Raw genomic sequence first — 17,529 nt, forward strand, 5'->3', positions numbered from 1 at the left:
ATTTTTCATTTTATTTTATAATAAAAATTAAATTTAAAATTTCAAATATGCTAATTTTAAAACAGTATCCTGAATCTATCTTGGTAATATTTCTGTTTAGAATTTGTTTGTTAAAATTTTATTTGATTACTTTACAGACGTAAAGTCCTTCAAATATCTCAAGGTGTTGATGAGGCTGGAGATATAAGATGGGAATTAGCTATAGCTTTATTAATTGCTTGGGTTCTCTGCTATTTTTGTATATGGAAAGGTGTTCGTTGGACTGGAAAGGTAATTTTGAATGTTTGTTATATTTTTCTAATACTGTTTATTTTTATTGATTTTTAAAATTGCTACATTATATATTATATTAATTTTTAAATAATAATCATCAAATTATATTTTTATTTCATTTTATATCAATTTTAGGATATTTTATTAAAAATTTTTTGATTATCTTGCATTTAATACACTTTAATTCGAAAAATTATTTTCGTAAATTAATAAAATATGCAAATTTATTGTCACATAATTTTATTTATTGGTTTCCATTTTTAGATCATTAATTTTATCACTTTATTGAATAATCAGTAAATACAGTATATTTATCATTCAGATTACTTTCACTTCTTCCTTGAAATACAGTAGGAGACTTAGCTGAAAAGATGTGTCAAAATTTCTGAATACTTCCTAGTAGGACATATAGTACAGTACTTACAATAATAAAACAAATAAAGTACTATACAGTATTTCAAAGATAGTTATTTTCTATAAAATTTTTTATGATAATTTACAAATATGTGCTATTGTAACTATTCATGCAATAAACAACCTAAACAAATTTACACAAAGAAACACACAGTTTTTTTAGATATGATTACTCTCAGCTTTCTTTTCTATCAATTTCTCAATCTTATAAAATGTATTATAGTCAGTAAAATTTTCTTCTGAATATTTTTTCACTATGCTTAAATGCAGTGCTATAGCTACTTTGAACTGCCTAAGGCAGTCTGTCAATTGCTGCCTTTTCTTTGGGAAATACATAATACAGTAAACATCAAATCTATTTAGATAACATTTTTCAATGAGTCATATAATTTTTGTAATTGTTAACTCTCAGAATAGTTGATAATTTTATTCTTCTGATTAATAAAACAATGTTTAAAATTTTTTTAATGCCAAAAATTCTGCCCAGAAAAAGTGCTGTCAGGGCACAGTGGAGGGCTCTGCCCACTCCTAGCTATGCCACTTAAATGAAATAGTTCATACTTTATGAGAAGGCAGGTTTAGTTGATTTGTGAATATTTTCTGTTTCCCCTTTGTTTTGTTTGACTCTTTCATCTACCTCCATGCTTTTATGTATAACCAAATAAATAACCATAGGTTTTGATTTAGTTTTATGTATGTCAACAATAAAATAGAAATCATTGTAAAGAATGTGCATCAGCCTAAAACGTGTATTTGCACAATTGATTTAAAGATTGTAAAGCATATACAGTAGTTTTTCAACCAGTGTGCTGCAAGAGGATTGTAGGTGGGCCAAAAAAATTTTTGAAAGCTATTAAATAAATTCTTTTCAAAAGAAACCCAAAGAACAATAAATTTACATGTTGAAATTAAAACCTCTTTAAATTAATTATACGAGTTTTTCATTGTTATAATAAATAAACATATATTTTTTACTACATTATGTATATATCTTCACAAGCAAAATTATATGTGCATAACACCAGGTTATTTCATTTAAAATGAAATTTTCTTTAAATCAAAAATGTATCTATAATTATCCATATTTAGTTCAAATTATTTTAACTTACAAAATAGGAAGACATTGGAAATTATCATTCCACTTTTAAATGCAAATTAAGACTTAATTGCTTTTCTTATGTAAATGAAAATTATTAATTTAAATAACTATTGTTGTAACCTGCTGTTATTTTAAGGAACAACAATACTATTTAATTCACAAAGAATATAGACAAAAAGAATTAGGTTAAGTGGCATGTAATATGGCGATAGCATGTTAACAAACACAACTTTAAGTCACGTGATTTTTTTTCTGCAGAAATTTATTTATAGGTTTAAGTGTGCCATGAGAAAAAAAGATTGAAAAACACTCACATGGGAGAAAAAAGTGGATATGAAAAGTCTAGTGTGTAATATCAATACTTTTTGATTTGTTTTAAATACATCATGAATTGTTAATAACACAGGTCTGCAAGTAAAAAACTGCATAGGATTTTTATACATTTTCTTATAGATTTCAACTTGGAGAAAACAAAAAAAATACCAAAAAATTCCATCTCGTCAATTTTTTTTGTTACACAAGTTTTTGTGTTTAGCGTAAAATTCCTAGTTAACTTAAAATTTTTTTTATTTAAAAAATGGCCTTAAAATGAAGACTTCTTACATTAATTCTATCAATTTTAGCTGGACTTGGCAATAAATAAATAAAAATGTTAATGGTTGAAGAGAGCAGTGGTGGGGGGAGGTGGGTTAAGTAGTTTTAGCATTAGGACTAAGGTTGCATGATTGTGTAGAAACAGGTTAAAAGTTGATAGTGAGGTTGAGCTTGTTTTGACAAGCTAAATAAGTTCAGTATCTCGCTGGCCATCTAATGCCACACTCAGTTTATATTCAGCATTCAAACACTACTATGCTTGTATTTTTATTTCTGGAATATGGCTCGCAGAGGTTGTGTAATTTCTCTCGACAGCTTCTGTATGTTTGTGGTAAATACACAGTGAAAAGTTAATATCCTCTTTATCTGATCCCTTCTTTTTGGAAACAATGGGAGAAAAGGAAAAAAGCATGGGCCTCTTTTAAGAATGCAGTGCATAAGTTTTTGGGGAATAGTAAGGACCCTGACTACAAAACCATCGTACAATTCATGTTGGCAGTGTATGAAGCTTCAAGGATGCAAGATGAGCTTAAAAGTTCATTTCTTACACTCCTGTATTGACTATTTTCCTGAAAACTTGGGAGCCTACAGTGAAGAACTCTCAATATCACGGACATCCTGGTGAAAGATTTCACCAGGATGTCCGTGATATTGAGAGATGTTACCAAGGAAAATGGGATGTCGATATGTTAGCTGACTACTGTTGGATGCTCAGTCAAGAAACCAGAGAAGGAAATTGGAAACGAGTTCAGAGAAGCATCAAAGAGAAGAAGAAAAGGTGTCATAAGAAAATATATTTAGTTCATTGTAATAAATAAGCGTTTTTATCAAATATTTGTTTTTATTTTGCAAAAAACCTATACGTGATGGGATGTTACGGAAGTCATTTTTAGAATCTCCAATCTTTAAAACATATAATTCAGCAAAAATATCCCATGCAGCTGGAAAAAAAATTTTTTTTGCAGACCTGTGTAATTTAGTCAAACTGAAATATATTCAAAGTTTTAGAGTTTTTTTGCACATCTAGAGGTCAAGGTTTAATTTAAAACCTTATTTGCTAAGTTTGATCAATTGGATATGGAAGGTAGCTATAATTAGTAATTTATAGACTGCATACAGGTGATTTCTCCTATAGCTCTTACCTATCTCTGAATTCAAATTTGTTGAAATTGGATTGTGCTAATGACATGATCTTTATGTACCTTACTGTATGCATTTTCAAATATTTTTGGGGGAGTTTTTGTAATTTATTTTCTCTTTCATATTTCAATCTCATTAAAATAAAGTTTTTATCTTTCTTTATTTATTGTTGATTATTCCCACATTAGTAATTAAAAATCACATACTTTTTTAGGTGTCAAGAATATTTCATTTATTTAGTTTAATAATTTTAAAGACCAAAAGAAAGTTATATAATTTATTTCATGCATTCTCTGAGTTTTATTCTTTTCAATCTATTATTCTAATTTTCCTCTGATCTCGCCTACCATTGTTCTTCCATTTTAGACAAACTTTATTGTAAGTATTCTTTTCCTTGAATTTCCTCTGATTTAATATAGTGCATTCTAAAATTCATCTTTTCATCAAATCTGTACAAATATAATGAATAAAATATAAATTTATTAAATATTGTTTTTCTTGTTAATAATTTACTTTATTTTTAGCATATTATAATATTTTACTATTTTATCAGCTTATGTTTTTCAAGAAAGATATATTTGAAATTATGTTGATTTAAAGAAAATAATGACAAATAATTTTATGATATATGTAATTTAAATGTATTTATTGATTATTTTTAGGATTGTTATTTTCATAACTACAACAACAAACATTAACCAAATATTTCATAAATGTATTATTTATTTTAGGTTGTATATTTTACTGCTACTTTCCCTTATGTGATGTTGAGTATATTATTAGTTCGTGGATTAACTTTGCCTGGAGCTAAAGAAGGAATAATATTTTATTTAAAACCAGATTTTTCTCGCCTTACTGATGGGCAGGTAAGATTTATTTTAAAATCTACTTGTATATAAATAAGATAAGTTATTAATGATTGCAATATTCTTGGATGTTAGTAAAGGAGATAAAAGTTTGTAAACATATTTATAAACTTATTTATAGTCAGTTCAATAATAATGATAGAAAATTTAAAAAGTTAATACATTTTAATAATTAATTGAATATAGAATTTATCAGCAATACAACAATAAATAAATTTAAATAATGAAAAATTTTATTTTTATTTATTAAAGTAATCATTGTTAATTAATGATGATTGACTTAATTTTAAAAATTGATCATTGATTTGGTGCATTTAGTCACTTTTCTTAAGTTAATTGTATGCAAAAATTATTTGGAAAAAATAAAGAAAGAAATTGAAATAATTTTTGTTGAAATGTTTAAGAAAAATCAGTATATGTTAAATATTATTACCTATTTTATGGTATTTTATACAGCTGTCTTAAAGTAATTAAATTTGAATTGTTTCATCATGTTTATTAATTTTTTTTATAGGTATGGATAGATGCTGGAACACAAATATTTTTCTCTTATGCCATTGCCTTGGGCTGTATGACTGCCTTGGGTAGCTATAATGATTATCACAACAACTTTTACAGGTAAGTTATTTTTATGCATTGGGTGAAATTAAAATCACCTAGCTTTCTTTTCTCACATTTATTTCTCAGGTGAAATCTTAACCACCTACTACCAAGTTGGTAGCAGTCGAAGCTGTCTGTGTATTCTGCAGGCAGTTGTGGTTTGAGGCTTTATAATGATTATTTAATTGCAGAATACAAATTATTAGCCTTATAAAATCTCAGGCTTCATTATGGTTCATTCCATGAAAATGTAAAAAATATTTAGATCTTCAAAAAAATAATAATGATAATGATATATAAATAAAATTATTTAATGAAAAATGAGATGAACACAGAAGCTAATTACAAAATTTACACCATGCAGGGTTTTCCTTATAAAACAGTTTTGTTAAGTTTGTATTTACTACAGATTTAAGAGAGTTAAAAGTATAAATATATAAATATATAACTTTATTTTTGATATTAATAAAATTGGTGGTGGGAAATAATTTTTATTTGGGATAGGGAAAACCCTGAAGGTTTTTAATGGAATGATAGGCTAAGTACCTTAAAATAAAATGTTTCACATATTGCACCCTTGTGAGCTTGTATCAAGAATGTTATTAAATAAAATAAAATGAAAAATAGTTTCAGAAAAATACTGAATATCATACATGGAATTTTTAATTGAAAAAAAAAAATTAAGCATAAAATTTGTGAAATAATCATAACATATGATTACAATATACTGTATGTATATATATTTATATATACAAACTTATATATTTTATAAAGAATATTATTTAATGTATTGAAAACTACATATATTCAGAAGAGATTTCTCAGAGGAAAAAAAATATATTAAAATATTACCAATACAAGTTTAATTATGAATCATTATTACATTGTATGAGTTCAAAATACTCCATAAAGATATTCAGTAATTGAAAGAAGTCAAACACACAGTATTAATATCAGTTAATATACAAATCAGTTATACTTTCATGGATTACAATATTTCATAATAAGTGGAAAAAGTATATTTTATATATATGTTTGAATAAATTTATATATGTGTTTATTAAATGTGTATTAAATTAAAAGTTTCTATGAATTTTATAAAAATCAACTAAAAATAAGAAAAAAATCAATTTTTATGCAGTAAAATAACAATCCAATGACATTCCTTCAAGAACACAAGGGATGCAAATTATGTGCAGTATATTTGTGATCTGTACCCCTTTTAGACCTGTCAATAGGGTTGACTAATGTAAAAAATTGGTTACAAATGTTATTGCTTTAGAAATATGCTATAAGTTGAATAAACCTGCATATTAAGTTAATCATTTATTTTTTTGAAATTAATTTCTTAGCATGAATTGTTTGAATGAAAAAAAAATCTGGTTTTGCATAAACTTGTGCTTAATTCATTTTTTTTCCTTTTCTTTTTCTTTATATATTCATTTTAATTAATACTAAAATGTAGTCTCTACAAGACTCAAAAGATCTTAATTATATGTAATAATAATTAAATATACATATGGAACAGAATATGAGAGCAAAAAGATCAGTTGATGATAGAATATGAATATTAATGCAAAAATAAGATTTTTCATTGCCAACTTAAAAGCTATATTTTATGTATATCTATATACATATAATGATTACATATATTTATGAATTGATGTTTTGATTTCTTTTATAATCTGTTATTTTATAAATCAATCTGGATGCTTTAAAATCAGTCATATTATCATTCATAAAGTGGAAATGCTGATGATTTTAACATATTTTTCACAAGTTAAATGAATGTTGGATATTCATTTCACTAAGGATAAAATAAAATTTATCAGAATTTTTAAAATAAAAAAAGTCTATAAAATGTAATAATTTTCAATGAATATATGAATAATTTTTCCATTTATATATTCTGTTATCAATATTAATATTAATATACAATTATCAATATACAAGTATGACTTGAATACATTTTAAAACTGAAATAAGAAGATTGCAGTTCTTTTAATCTGTTTAAATAAAATATGTTATCTTGATGCAAAATAAATGGTATAAGTTTAACAGATAAAGATATAATTGTTGAATTTCATCTCAAAGTTTTATTAAATAAAAAAATAATTATAATTCTTATGTGAATCCAAATATTGATAATGAATTGAATAAAGTTTTTAAAATGAATTTAAAGTTTTATGAATTACATATATATGTTCTAGCAAAATAATTAAACAGAATTATTTTTAAAAATTCTAAAATATTAAAAAAGTATACAAAAGCTAGAAAGAAATATTATAAATTATAAATTTAAAGTGAGATGCATATCTTTGTCAATAAGCTATAAAAATTTGTTTCACAATATAATTTTTTAAATAATATTTGCTTATATTTATAAATAGTAAACTCTTATATTAAATTCAGCATAAAGAGAAGTTCAGATTTTTGTTGCTATATAATTAATGAATTAAAATATGTTTCTAAAATTAGTCCATAAACTTGTTTAATGATTGAACATGCAAAAATGGATGTTAATAAGAAGAAAAAAATTTATCTAATTTGTATTCACTTAAAATATTTCATTGTATTTGATATTGCACTCATCTATAAAAATTGTTGAAACTTAATTTTGTTCAACAGTAAACTTTTAATTTATAAAATTTGAGAACTTAAATAGTAATAGCTATTTATGTTATTCACATTGCATTATTTTTTAATGCAAGAAATTTTACATATTAGATGTAAGAAGTGAATATTTCTTGAATTAATAGACTGTGATATAATACTAATAAACATTTTATTATTGGCATACAGTAGACTTCAAAAACTGTTCAGATTTCCTTTGTTGTTACAGTGGAATAATTATTCATCAATACAAGATCATCTAAATTTGTTGTATAAAGAAAAGATATGCCTGATATTATTAATGCATGGAGATGAACTGAATAAATTTGAAAGACATAATCACACTTTTATTTGTTGTTTTACATCATTGCAACAACTCACATAATTATCAAGTTAGTTTGAATAATTCCATGTGTTCTATGATGTAGTAGTTCTTTGATGTAATTTATGTTTCTTGCAATAAGTTAATATAGATGCTATTAGATGTTTTAGTTTTTGGAAATGAATGTATATGGAATGTATATGTAACTTGAAATGATTGGAGTGTTTCAGTTTAAACTCAATATAGCATCTAGGCAATTAAATGGAATATTAAATGAAAGTTAGAACTAAGAATCTGAAAATGACTTAAATCATTGTTGGTCAAAGATATAATGCATTGCCCAAAAACACAAAAGAAACTCATTTGACTCATTTGATAAAAAGTTTCACATAATGGTGGAAAATATTTTGCTGCTTTTCCTTATTAAATATTGAAAAGAATTGAAAGTCTAAGCAAGAATCAAATGTGTGTATGCATTGAACTTCTTACACTAAATTTCTATTGAAGAATGGAAGTAGACAAGCTAAAAGACTGTCAACTGCAATTAGTACAGTTTTGTCTTTTACATGAAAAGAATATTGTATAGATCCATAAATATTAGGGAATTTATGGTACAGCCTGACAAATTGTATTACATACTTTTCTATATGATTTAACCATAATAGTCAATGTTGGAACTACCACATTTTATAATTAAAATTAATTACTGAAAAAAGTATGTAAGATGACTTCAGTGTATGATTTAAAAAATACAGATTTGCTTTAACTTACAATGGTCTCTGTTTCAACAACCTGATCATAAATCCATTTGATTATGAGTCTTACTTAGTATATGAAAATGAAAACACAGCACCGGATGGTTAAAGGTCATGATTCAAATAATCTCTACAGAAGTATCATATGAGACATTTTTATGCTAAGGAAACTTTAATTAGAATGTACATTATGTTTAATAAAGTCATTTATTACAGCTATTATTAAGTGTATTATAGAGAACATGAAGTACAGTAATAAGACTGGCAGTTTAGTTGCTTTGTTTTCTTTCAACTATATCTGCCTTGCATTTGACTACTGTGAATGTTTTATAGGACAACTGTCAGAACTTTAAATAGTCATATGTTGAATGAATTTAAGTCAAGGTATATTTGTACCTGAAATATATGATTGCCAAGAATGAAGTTTTGAACAGGAGATAACATATAAAATTAATTTTTATGTAATAATCTGATTTGATAATTATGTCTTGGACTATGAATACCAATATCTAACTGAAAATTAATTAACTAAACTAAGTAATTCTTTGATATGACAATTTTTTTGTTTTGTAATAATTCATATATCCTTCAAAAATATAATGCTCCTTCTACAGCATAAAACTGTAAAGAATTTCATAACCCAGTTATGAAAGAATCAGAAAAATACAACAGAAGATACTTAAAAGTAATTGAAGATACTTTTCATAATATGACATTACACTGTGGTTATAATTGTAAATGTACAAAAGATGAAATGTCTTGTAGTTACACTTTATCTTTTGGTGATTAGCTAATCACTGGCATAAGTGTTGAATATATAGCCAAAAGGGCTTGATACATTATTGAGGCAAATTGCAGTGCATTTGATGCAAAACTGATAAATTTTCACATTTCAACAATATAGAATATAGAATGTAATAATAAGGTGAAACAATATAGAATATAGAATGTAATAATCAGGTGAAACAATTAAAATAATCATTTAATAAAAGCAAAAATATAGTATAGGAAATATATTATTCATATGTAATATTTATGGAAAATGAAAAGTAATAAATAATAAATATTTCTGTTGTAAAATTTGATTTATTATTGAGCTACAAATGAATAATCTAAATCTAAACTATAGATGAAATGAATGAAATAAATGAACTTTTTGAGATGAAAAGTAATTATATTAAATCATTATTAAATTCAAAGGCATATATATAAAGATATTACCAATGTAAAGTATTAAAGAGCTACATTAAGTCTGACTTTTTTAATTTATAAAAATTTTTAATTGTGATGAAAATTCATATTCTAATATTTTCCTTTAATATTATTACTATTATTATCAATGTAATCATCTCTTTCTAAATTATTATTAGTTTAGAAACTCATAAGTATTGGTAAAATATAGATTTTTTGCTTCAGAATTGATAAATATTAATAAAACCTAAAAAAAATTAATTTGTTTTATTATATTTACATTTGTTTATATTTATTAATTTGTGAATGAAATATAAAAATATTTTTTCATAGAAACTGTCGCAATTTATGGACTACAGCTGATATATAAATGATTATATTACCATTTAATAGAATAAAAGATGATAAGCATGGAAAAAACAGAATTTAGAATCAAGTATTTCTCTTACAAATAATTCATTAAGTTTATAATTATACTTAAAATTTTCAGTATTTTTTTAAAATAACTTTTGTAAGTAAATTGAAAAAAAATTGAAAAAGTCAGTAAATAACTGATAAAAATGTACATTATTTGCAACAACAAAATGTTAAATAATTTCAAATTTGAAAATGTTTACTTCATTAAAACTTATTTAGTGTGAAAAATCAATAGAATTTTTCTTATTAATCAATTAAAATATATTATGAGCTACTTCAAGATAATAAATATTAAAATAATAAATGAAGACTAAGTGAAAAATGCATACAATATTAATATTACATATGAAATTCATATAAACGTTATGTAAACATTTTGAACAGAAGAAAAATATCTAAATTTTGATCATATGATTCTATTAATGCTATGAATAATGTGACCATAATGTTTCATGGTTTTTTCACCAGAAAATGGTTGTTTTTATAATTTCTTTTTCACATCTATTTGTTATGGATAAATTATCATTTTATGAGTTTCACTATTTTCATATTTATATACTATGTTATAACTGATATCCAGTATAAAATAATTTGCAACTAAAAGAATTCTTATTCAATGCTCTGAATAAGAATGAAGTTGCTTTGGAAGACAGAATCATTCAAAGTATCAATAGACTATTCAGAAACATTTTACTATTAATCAGAATGCTTTTAATTGCTAGTTAAAGGAATTTTCTTAAAGAAGTTGTTGATGATAATTTTTATTTTTCACATTATCTAAATTGATAATGTAGTAATCTGGCCAAATGGAAATTAATATTGTAGAATTGATTACCATTACAACTATAACTATTGCTTTCATATGGTATTGAAAATGAAAATACCAAATAAAACTGAATTAAAAATAGTAATCACTGACTAATTGCTTGAATCATTGGTTATCTTATAAACTGTTAACTATTTGTTAAATTAATTACAGATCATTTTTCATATTTTAATAGTGTCTAATTTTCCTGCAAAAATTCTGCAATGAATGTTAAGAATGAAACTTTTTAACTATTTATTGATTAATTTTAAATATTAATTGATGGACTATCTGAAGTTTCAAAATACATTTATTATATATATCAAAAAGATTATTCCTAACATATAAGCAGTTATGTTTTCAGACTCAAAATAATAATTTTTGAATTCTTCAATCCTCAACAAGATACTTAAGATTTATTCTTTAAACATGATGAAAATTAATCTATCATCATAATTTTTATTAATAATATTGAACAATTTAATTAATTATTACATTATCATCCTTGAAATGAACACAATAATGGTCTTAGAAAAAATCTTCATATTTTAATATAAGTAATGAATGATATTCTATTAGAGTTTGTGAAAAATATCTCTTCTTAATCAATATAATATACATAAAAGAAATTAAGAAAATTTTGAAAAATATTTTACTTTTGAAATGCAAAAGAAAACATTTAAAGAATCAAATAAAATTTATTTTTATTAATCATAACAGCAGCTGTGCAAATTACATATTATTGTTTATAATACAGAATCAAATATCTTATCATAGTGTATTAGGTTTTCTTTGAAGTTTTTGAAAAATATTCAGAACAAATTCAATAAACGAGAGTAAATGGATTTTTTGGTAAATTGATATGTAGGAGTATATTACTTTCATTCCAACTTCAATTATCAGTAAAACTGGTATAAAAATTTGATTACAGAATTCTGAAAGTTAGATATCATTGTAATAATAAATTTCTTTTGGAAATAAAAGTTTTAGCTAAAAGAAAGAGTAAATGATGATTCAGTTTCAACACTTTTGTTATAAAGTTAAGATAATATTATATTAAGTTTTATTAAAACTTTCATCTTCTAGTAAGTGTCTTAATGTTTAAAAGAAATCCAATATATTAAATTGATATTGACAGAAAGTTATTGTTGTTATATTTTATTAAATGATGTCAAAATGCCATCTTACAAGTGATCAGTATTGTCTAATGTGGTAATAATAAATTTTATGCAAATTTTTATAGATATTGAAATATAAACAAAACAATAAAAATGACTTATGTAATGTAGTACAAGAAGTTGATTGCAGTACATTTTCTTATATAATTTTGAAAAATAACTGCTGCAAAATAAATAAATTGAAACTAAATAAAATCTTTATGTGTAGTCTTTATATAGGCTACACTAAGTTATTACTGTACAATGAAATATAATCAGTTTATATTCAGTCATTTTTAGAAATATATATTATTTAAAAGTAATAAAATCACTTGAATAAATTAAAGTTGTGATATTTCCATCTATTTAATAATAAGGAACAACTGATAAAAGTATCTAATTTTAAATTTCATTTCTATAAAATTGAAATGTAAATATTTTAAGATTTAGAATTATAAAATGGCATGGATTAAAACAAGAAATGGATTTTAAAAGTCAATCCTACTTTCAATAATGAATTCTAACAGCATTTTGATATGTATTAAATGAACTATATAATCTTTTGAGAAAAAATGCTTGTTTACCAATATCTCCAAAAAAATCAATTAGAATTTGGCTGAAACTCTTCTAGGCTTATAATAAAAAAATTTGGAATTTAAGAAATACTTCTGAAATTGTATTTGAATATTTGAAAAACAAGTTATTTAAATACATGAATAATTTGCAAGTTAGTGATGAAAATGAATTTTCTATTGGCAAATAAGAACAGATTAAATTCCATTTGAAATGTAATTGATAATTTATAATTTAGTAATAAAAATGATTTTATATCTTTTTATACAAATAAAATTATTAGGATTTATTTTAAAAATTATCTGTTTTTTTATAATAAGTAATCTGCTTATAAAAAATAAAATTATAAATAATATATTATTTTTATTTAAATAAAAATGAAATCAAATTTTATCAATCAAGTATCATTTTCACAAATTTCTGTATACAGATATATTGTTTATTATGTAAATAAATATATGTTTCAGCATATTAAACTTACATTAAGTCTTTTATTAATCTTATATTATTTGAAAAAATCATTATTTTTATATTCTTTCAATCATTTCAACTTACTTAAATACCATATTATTTCATTTCATGTTATAAGTTTTAAACTAAAATATTTTCTTTAATCACTAACTAACTAATGTGCTGTTAATTAAAAATCTTTTCTCTGATATTCCAAAGTCTTTCAGAAAGTGGTTGAATATATTTTATATTTGTAACCAGTCTTTTACATATAATTTATTATTAATATTTTTAATGGTCAACTCTGTTACAGAAATGAAAGGTTGGGGAAGATATTTTTTATTTAAAAAATTTGGTTATAAAGACAAATTCTAAATTATTTTTCCTGTCAGTAGAATACTAGCATTCTTTTCTTTCCCCCATCAGTTTACAAAGCCTTTTCTAGGCTTGAATGAGAATGCCTCAGCGAATCATCTCTAGAACAGTCAGCTTCACTGTGTAGAACATCGTCATCTCTTGGTAGCAGGCTCACAATACATTATCTCATGGGGAATCAGATGACCCGATAGTTGGAGTTACCTGGTTGCAGCAAAAAATAGTTCTCTGCAGATCATGCATTGCACCACTCATTTCAAATTTAGCTTAAATTTCAATTTTCTTCATTTTCTTATGGCTTTAATGATTTGATTTTTTTTTAAATGGTAATATATGCTCTAACAATTGAAAAAATATTCTGTTTATTGTAACTTATTCTTGAAAATATATGCTTTAAGTGCCCCACTTGGTGGTAAAATGCATATGCGCTAGGTAAAAGCAATATCTACTTTTTCACTTGGGAAATGGCCAGAAGCTGTGATTTTAATGGCAATTGTTTTCCTCAGTCCTTGCAGCACACCTATATAAAATTGTTGCTACTTATCACCAGCATTTCTGCAAAGACCAGTTGTATTTTATGTAATGAAGAGATTTTTACAGAAGGAAAGAAAGAAGTGTTATGGAGAGATGGAATGAAAAGATTCAACAGTAAATGTATTTGATAACTTAGAAGATCATTTCAGTGGAGTAATTGGAGAGAAGAATTTTGTTTAAAAGAAGGTATCTGCAAGGGCTAGGAAACATGGCTATCCCCCAAGTGAAGATCTCTATCAAGCAAAACATCTTCATCAAGTCATTTTTAAATGGATACATTCAAGTCTTCAAGCTTTTCCAATCAAGTTCATCTATTTGAAGAAAGAAGTGTATCCCAGCCATCAACAGTTGTAAAGCGGTTGTTTAGTCATTTGGCAGAGTGACTTAACATACTACATGATGTGAGAACGTCAACCTTAGTTAGGCAGCCCAGCACCTCTTTAAAAGTATTTTCCATTTACCTGATTTAGAAGAAACCAAGTGGCAATTAGTTTCTCCTCGACTAAATACAGTGTTAGGAAATAATGTTAATTAGAAAATGCAACTTGTCAAGCACACTTCAGTTGGCTGACAACATAGCATTGCAAGATGAAATCCCCCGAAGTGAGCCACATCCAGGCTGACGTGTTTGATCGCTGCAGGCGAAATCTCGTTGATGTTCTATTCCTAGATTCTATTATCTTCTGAAAAGCTGCTTGCTTCAAATCTATCCTCTCCATTCAACATTAGCTGGCCTGTCTGATAATGGATAAGATGCTTCTTGAAAGAAGAAAACAGAAGGTCAACTTTAGAATGTCCAAGTGGTTCCTGTAACATCATATAACATACAAGGTAATGTTCATACGGCCCAATTGTTTTAATTTGTTTCCTAATCTTGTTCTGTACAGGTAATTATCACATTTTGATCATAAGTCACCTTGTAAAATCCACAGACATATAAATTTTTTAAATTCAGTGAAGCATCTCAAAACTAATTTTGGTGATACAACAAAAATTATTGTTAATATAGATTATTTTTAAATATATTTTAAAGCAATATTAATGAAAGCACATATATTTAATATTAAATTTTTTCCATATTACCAACATGCTCTGCTTCTTTTTTTGCTGTCTTAATCTTTGTATTCTGCTCAAATCTATCTTCTGATGCTGAATTTGCTTAAAAATCTTCTTAATCAATTAGTGGAAAGAAATATGTTTTTTAAAGAAAAAATCAAGTTAATTTTTACATATATTGCATCATCAGGGAATATGGGGCTTTGTTGTTTAATTCAGATGGTTAAATTTATTGAGTTATGAATATGTGAAAAAATGAAATTTGCATATTCACTTGTGGATTTCAAGAATAATTTCATCATAATTTTGGAAAAACTTTCAACATTATGTAAATGATTTGGTGAGATGCATTCAATAATGCTGTTTTCAAGACTAAAGAATATTGTGAAAATGACAGATAAGGATCAGAATGTTGTTTTAAATAATGAAGTATCCAGTAATTAATAATGAAAGATACAAAGAAAAATATGTATGCATATCAATTTATGGAATATGTATTGAAGAATGTGAAAATTATAAATTTTTATCAGAAAAGTGAATATATTTGACAATGTAATTTTTACTCTTCTAATATAAACAAGCCATCTCAATGAAGTTATTCAATGGTTTTGGCAGATGAAATTTTTTATTAGAAATTAACAAGCATTCAAGTGTTTTTCAAAATATATATTTGCACACATTAAAAATATAAAGATAAGAAGAAATATTAATATATTAGATGAATATAAAGAAAAATAAAGTAATTACAAACAAGAAAGCATTTATGAATAATGAAGATGATGATGGTAAAGAAAGAATAAGTTTATTAAATGAAGACTGAAATAGTTGAATTAGAAGGTGGAAAAATGAATATTTTTTATAAAAACTGATATTAACAATTACTGAAGATTTACTGATTGAAGTTTGAAGATCATTTCTCTCAGAAAATTGATAAACTTTAAAGAATAAAGGATTGAAAGTACTGTTCACTAAACTCTTATTGCTGGTAAAAAGGTTTAATTTTTATCACAACTTAGTAACCAGTTTGTTTGCTATACATTGCTGTTTAAAGAATAAAGTTGAAAGGAAGAAAAATACAAGATTTGATACTGATAAAGATTTTATCATCACAGTCATTTCTCTTCTGGAAGATTTATCTTCAGTTATTAATTTCAAAAATACTTTTATTTTAATATGTATTCGGTTACAATTATTAAATATTTTGTATTTCATCAATTCATGTTATTACTGATAATTTTATGAAATAAGTTTTGGAACAATTTAATAATGAAAATGTAATATTCAACATTAGATTTTGTATAATTATTAAATTTATGGCTATTTTTAAACTCTGTGTAAAACGAAAAGTTAAAATATCAAAAGCCATTTATTACTCCATTCATCAGAATTTAATTTTAATTCAATCAAATAAAAGCACAGTATATAAAAATGTTTTGTGTAGTATTTTTAATTTAATCTGCAAAACTAAATGTCTTAAAAATATTTATGTTCAAGTACTGTGCTGTTTATTAATTTATGTATGCATGTTGTTTATAGTTTGTTATAGTTTGTGAAAATTAAACATTAGAAATGTTTAAAAAATGGAAGTTGTTATTTCAAAAAGAAAATATGATTATAAGAATTTGTAAACATTTTTATAATATGAAATCAAAAGTATCCAAAGTTATATCTTAGNTATGTATGCATGTTGTTTATAGTTTGTTATAGTTTGTGAAAATTAAACATTAGAAATGTTTAAAAAATGGAAGTTGTTATTTCAAAAAGAAAATATGATTATAAGAATTTGTAAACATTTTTATAATATGAAATCAAATTTTATCAATCAAGTATCATTTTCACAAATTTCTGTATACAGATATATTGTTTATTATGTAAATAAATATATGTTTCAGCATATTAAACTTACATTAAGTCTTTTATTAATCTTATATTATTTGAAAAAATCATTATTTTTATATTCTTTCAATCATTTCAACTTACTTAAATACCATATTATTTCATTTCATGTTATAAGTTTTAAACTAAAATATTTTCTTTAATCACTAACTAACTAATGTGCTGTTAATTAAAAATCTTTTCTCTGATATTCCAAAGTCTTTCAGAAAGTGGTTGAATATATTTTATATTTGTAACCAGTCTTTTACATATAATTTATTATTAATATTTTTAATGGTCAACTCTGTTACAGAAATGAAAGGTTGGGGAAGATATTTTTTATTTAAAAAATGGCCTTAAAATGAAGACTTCTCACATTAATTCTATCAATTATAGCTGGACTTGGCAATAAATAAAAAA

At 24.2% G+C, this 17,529-nt stretch overlaps 1 protein-coding gene across 3 annotated transcripts in view; it reads left to right on the forward strand.

The window, feature by feature from the left end:
* Nucleotides 1-16,831, forward strand: part of LOC111635908 (sodium- and chloride-dependent betaine transporter-like) — a 60,870-nt gene extending 44,039 nt beyond the window's left edge. The window contains exons 4-7 of one of the 3 annotated variants that reach the window (XM_023381044.1): nt 138-270; nt 4,252-4,386; nt 4,901-5,004; nt 14,849-16,831. In XM_023381044.1, the coding sequence (XP_023236812.1) occupies nt 138-270; nt 4,252-4,386; nt 4,901-5,004; nt 14,849-14,930 (454 nt within the window). In that variant the 3' untranslated portion in view covers nt 14,931-16,831. Of the gene's footprint in view, nt 1-137; nt 271-4,251; nt 4,387-4,900; nt 5,005-10,200; nt 10,342-14,848 lie in introns of those variants that run through there. The other 2 variants (XM_023381046.1, XM_023381045.1) reach the window with 2 other exon arrangements.
* Nucleotides 16,832-17,529: the final 698 nt, after the last annotated feature.

This window comes from Centruroides sculpturatus, unplaced genomic scaffold, assembly GCF_000671375.1.
Source record: "Centruroides sculpturatus isolate CEXI.00-Female unplaced genomic scaffold, Cexi_2.0 scaffold864, whole genome shotgun sequence".
Classification (NCBI taxonomy): Eukaryota; Metazoa; Arthropoda; class Arachnida; order Scorpiones; family Buthidae; genus Centruroides; species Centruroides sculpturatus.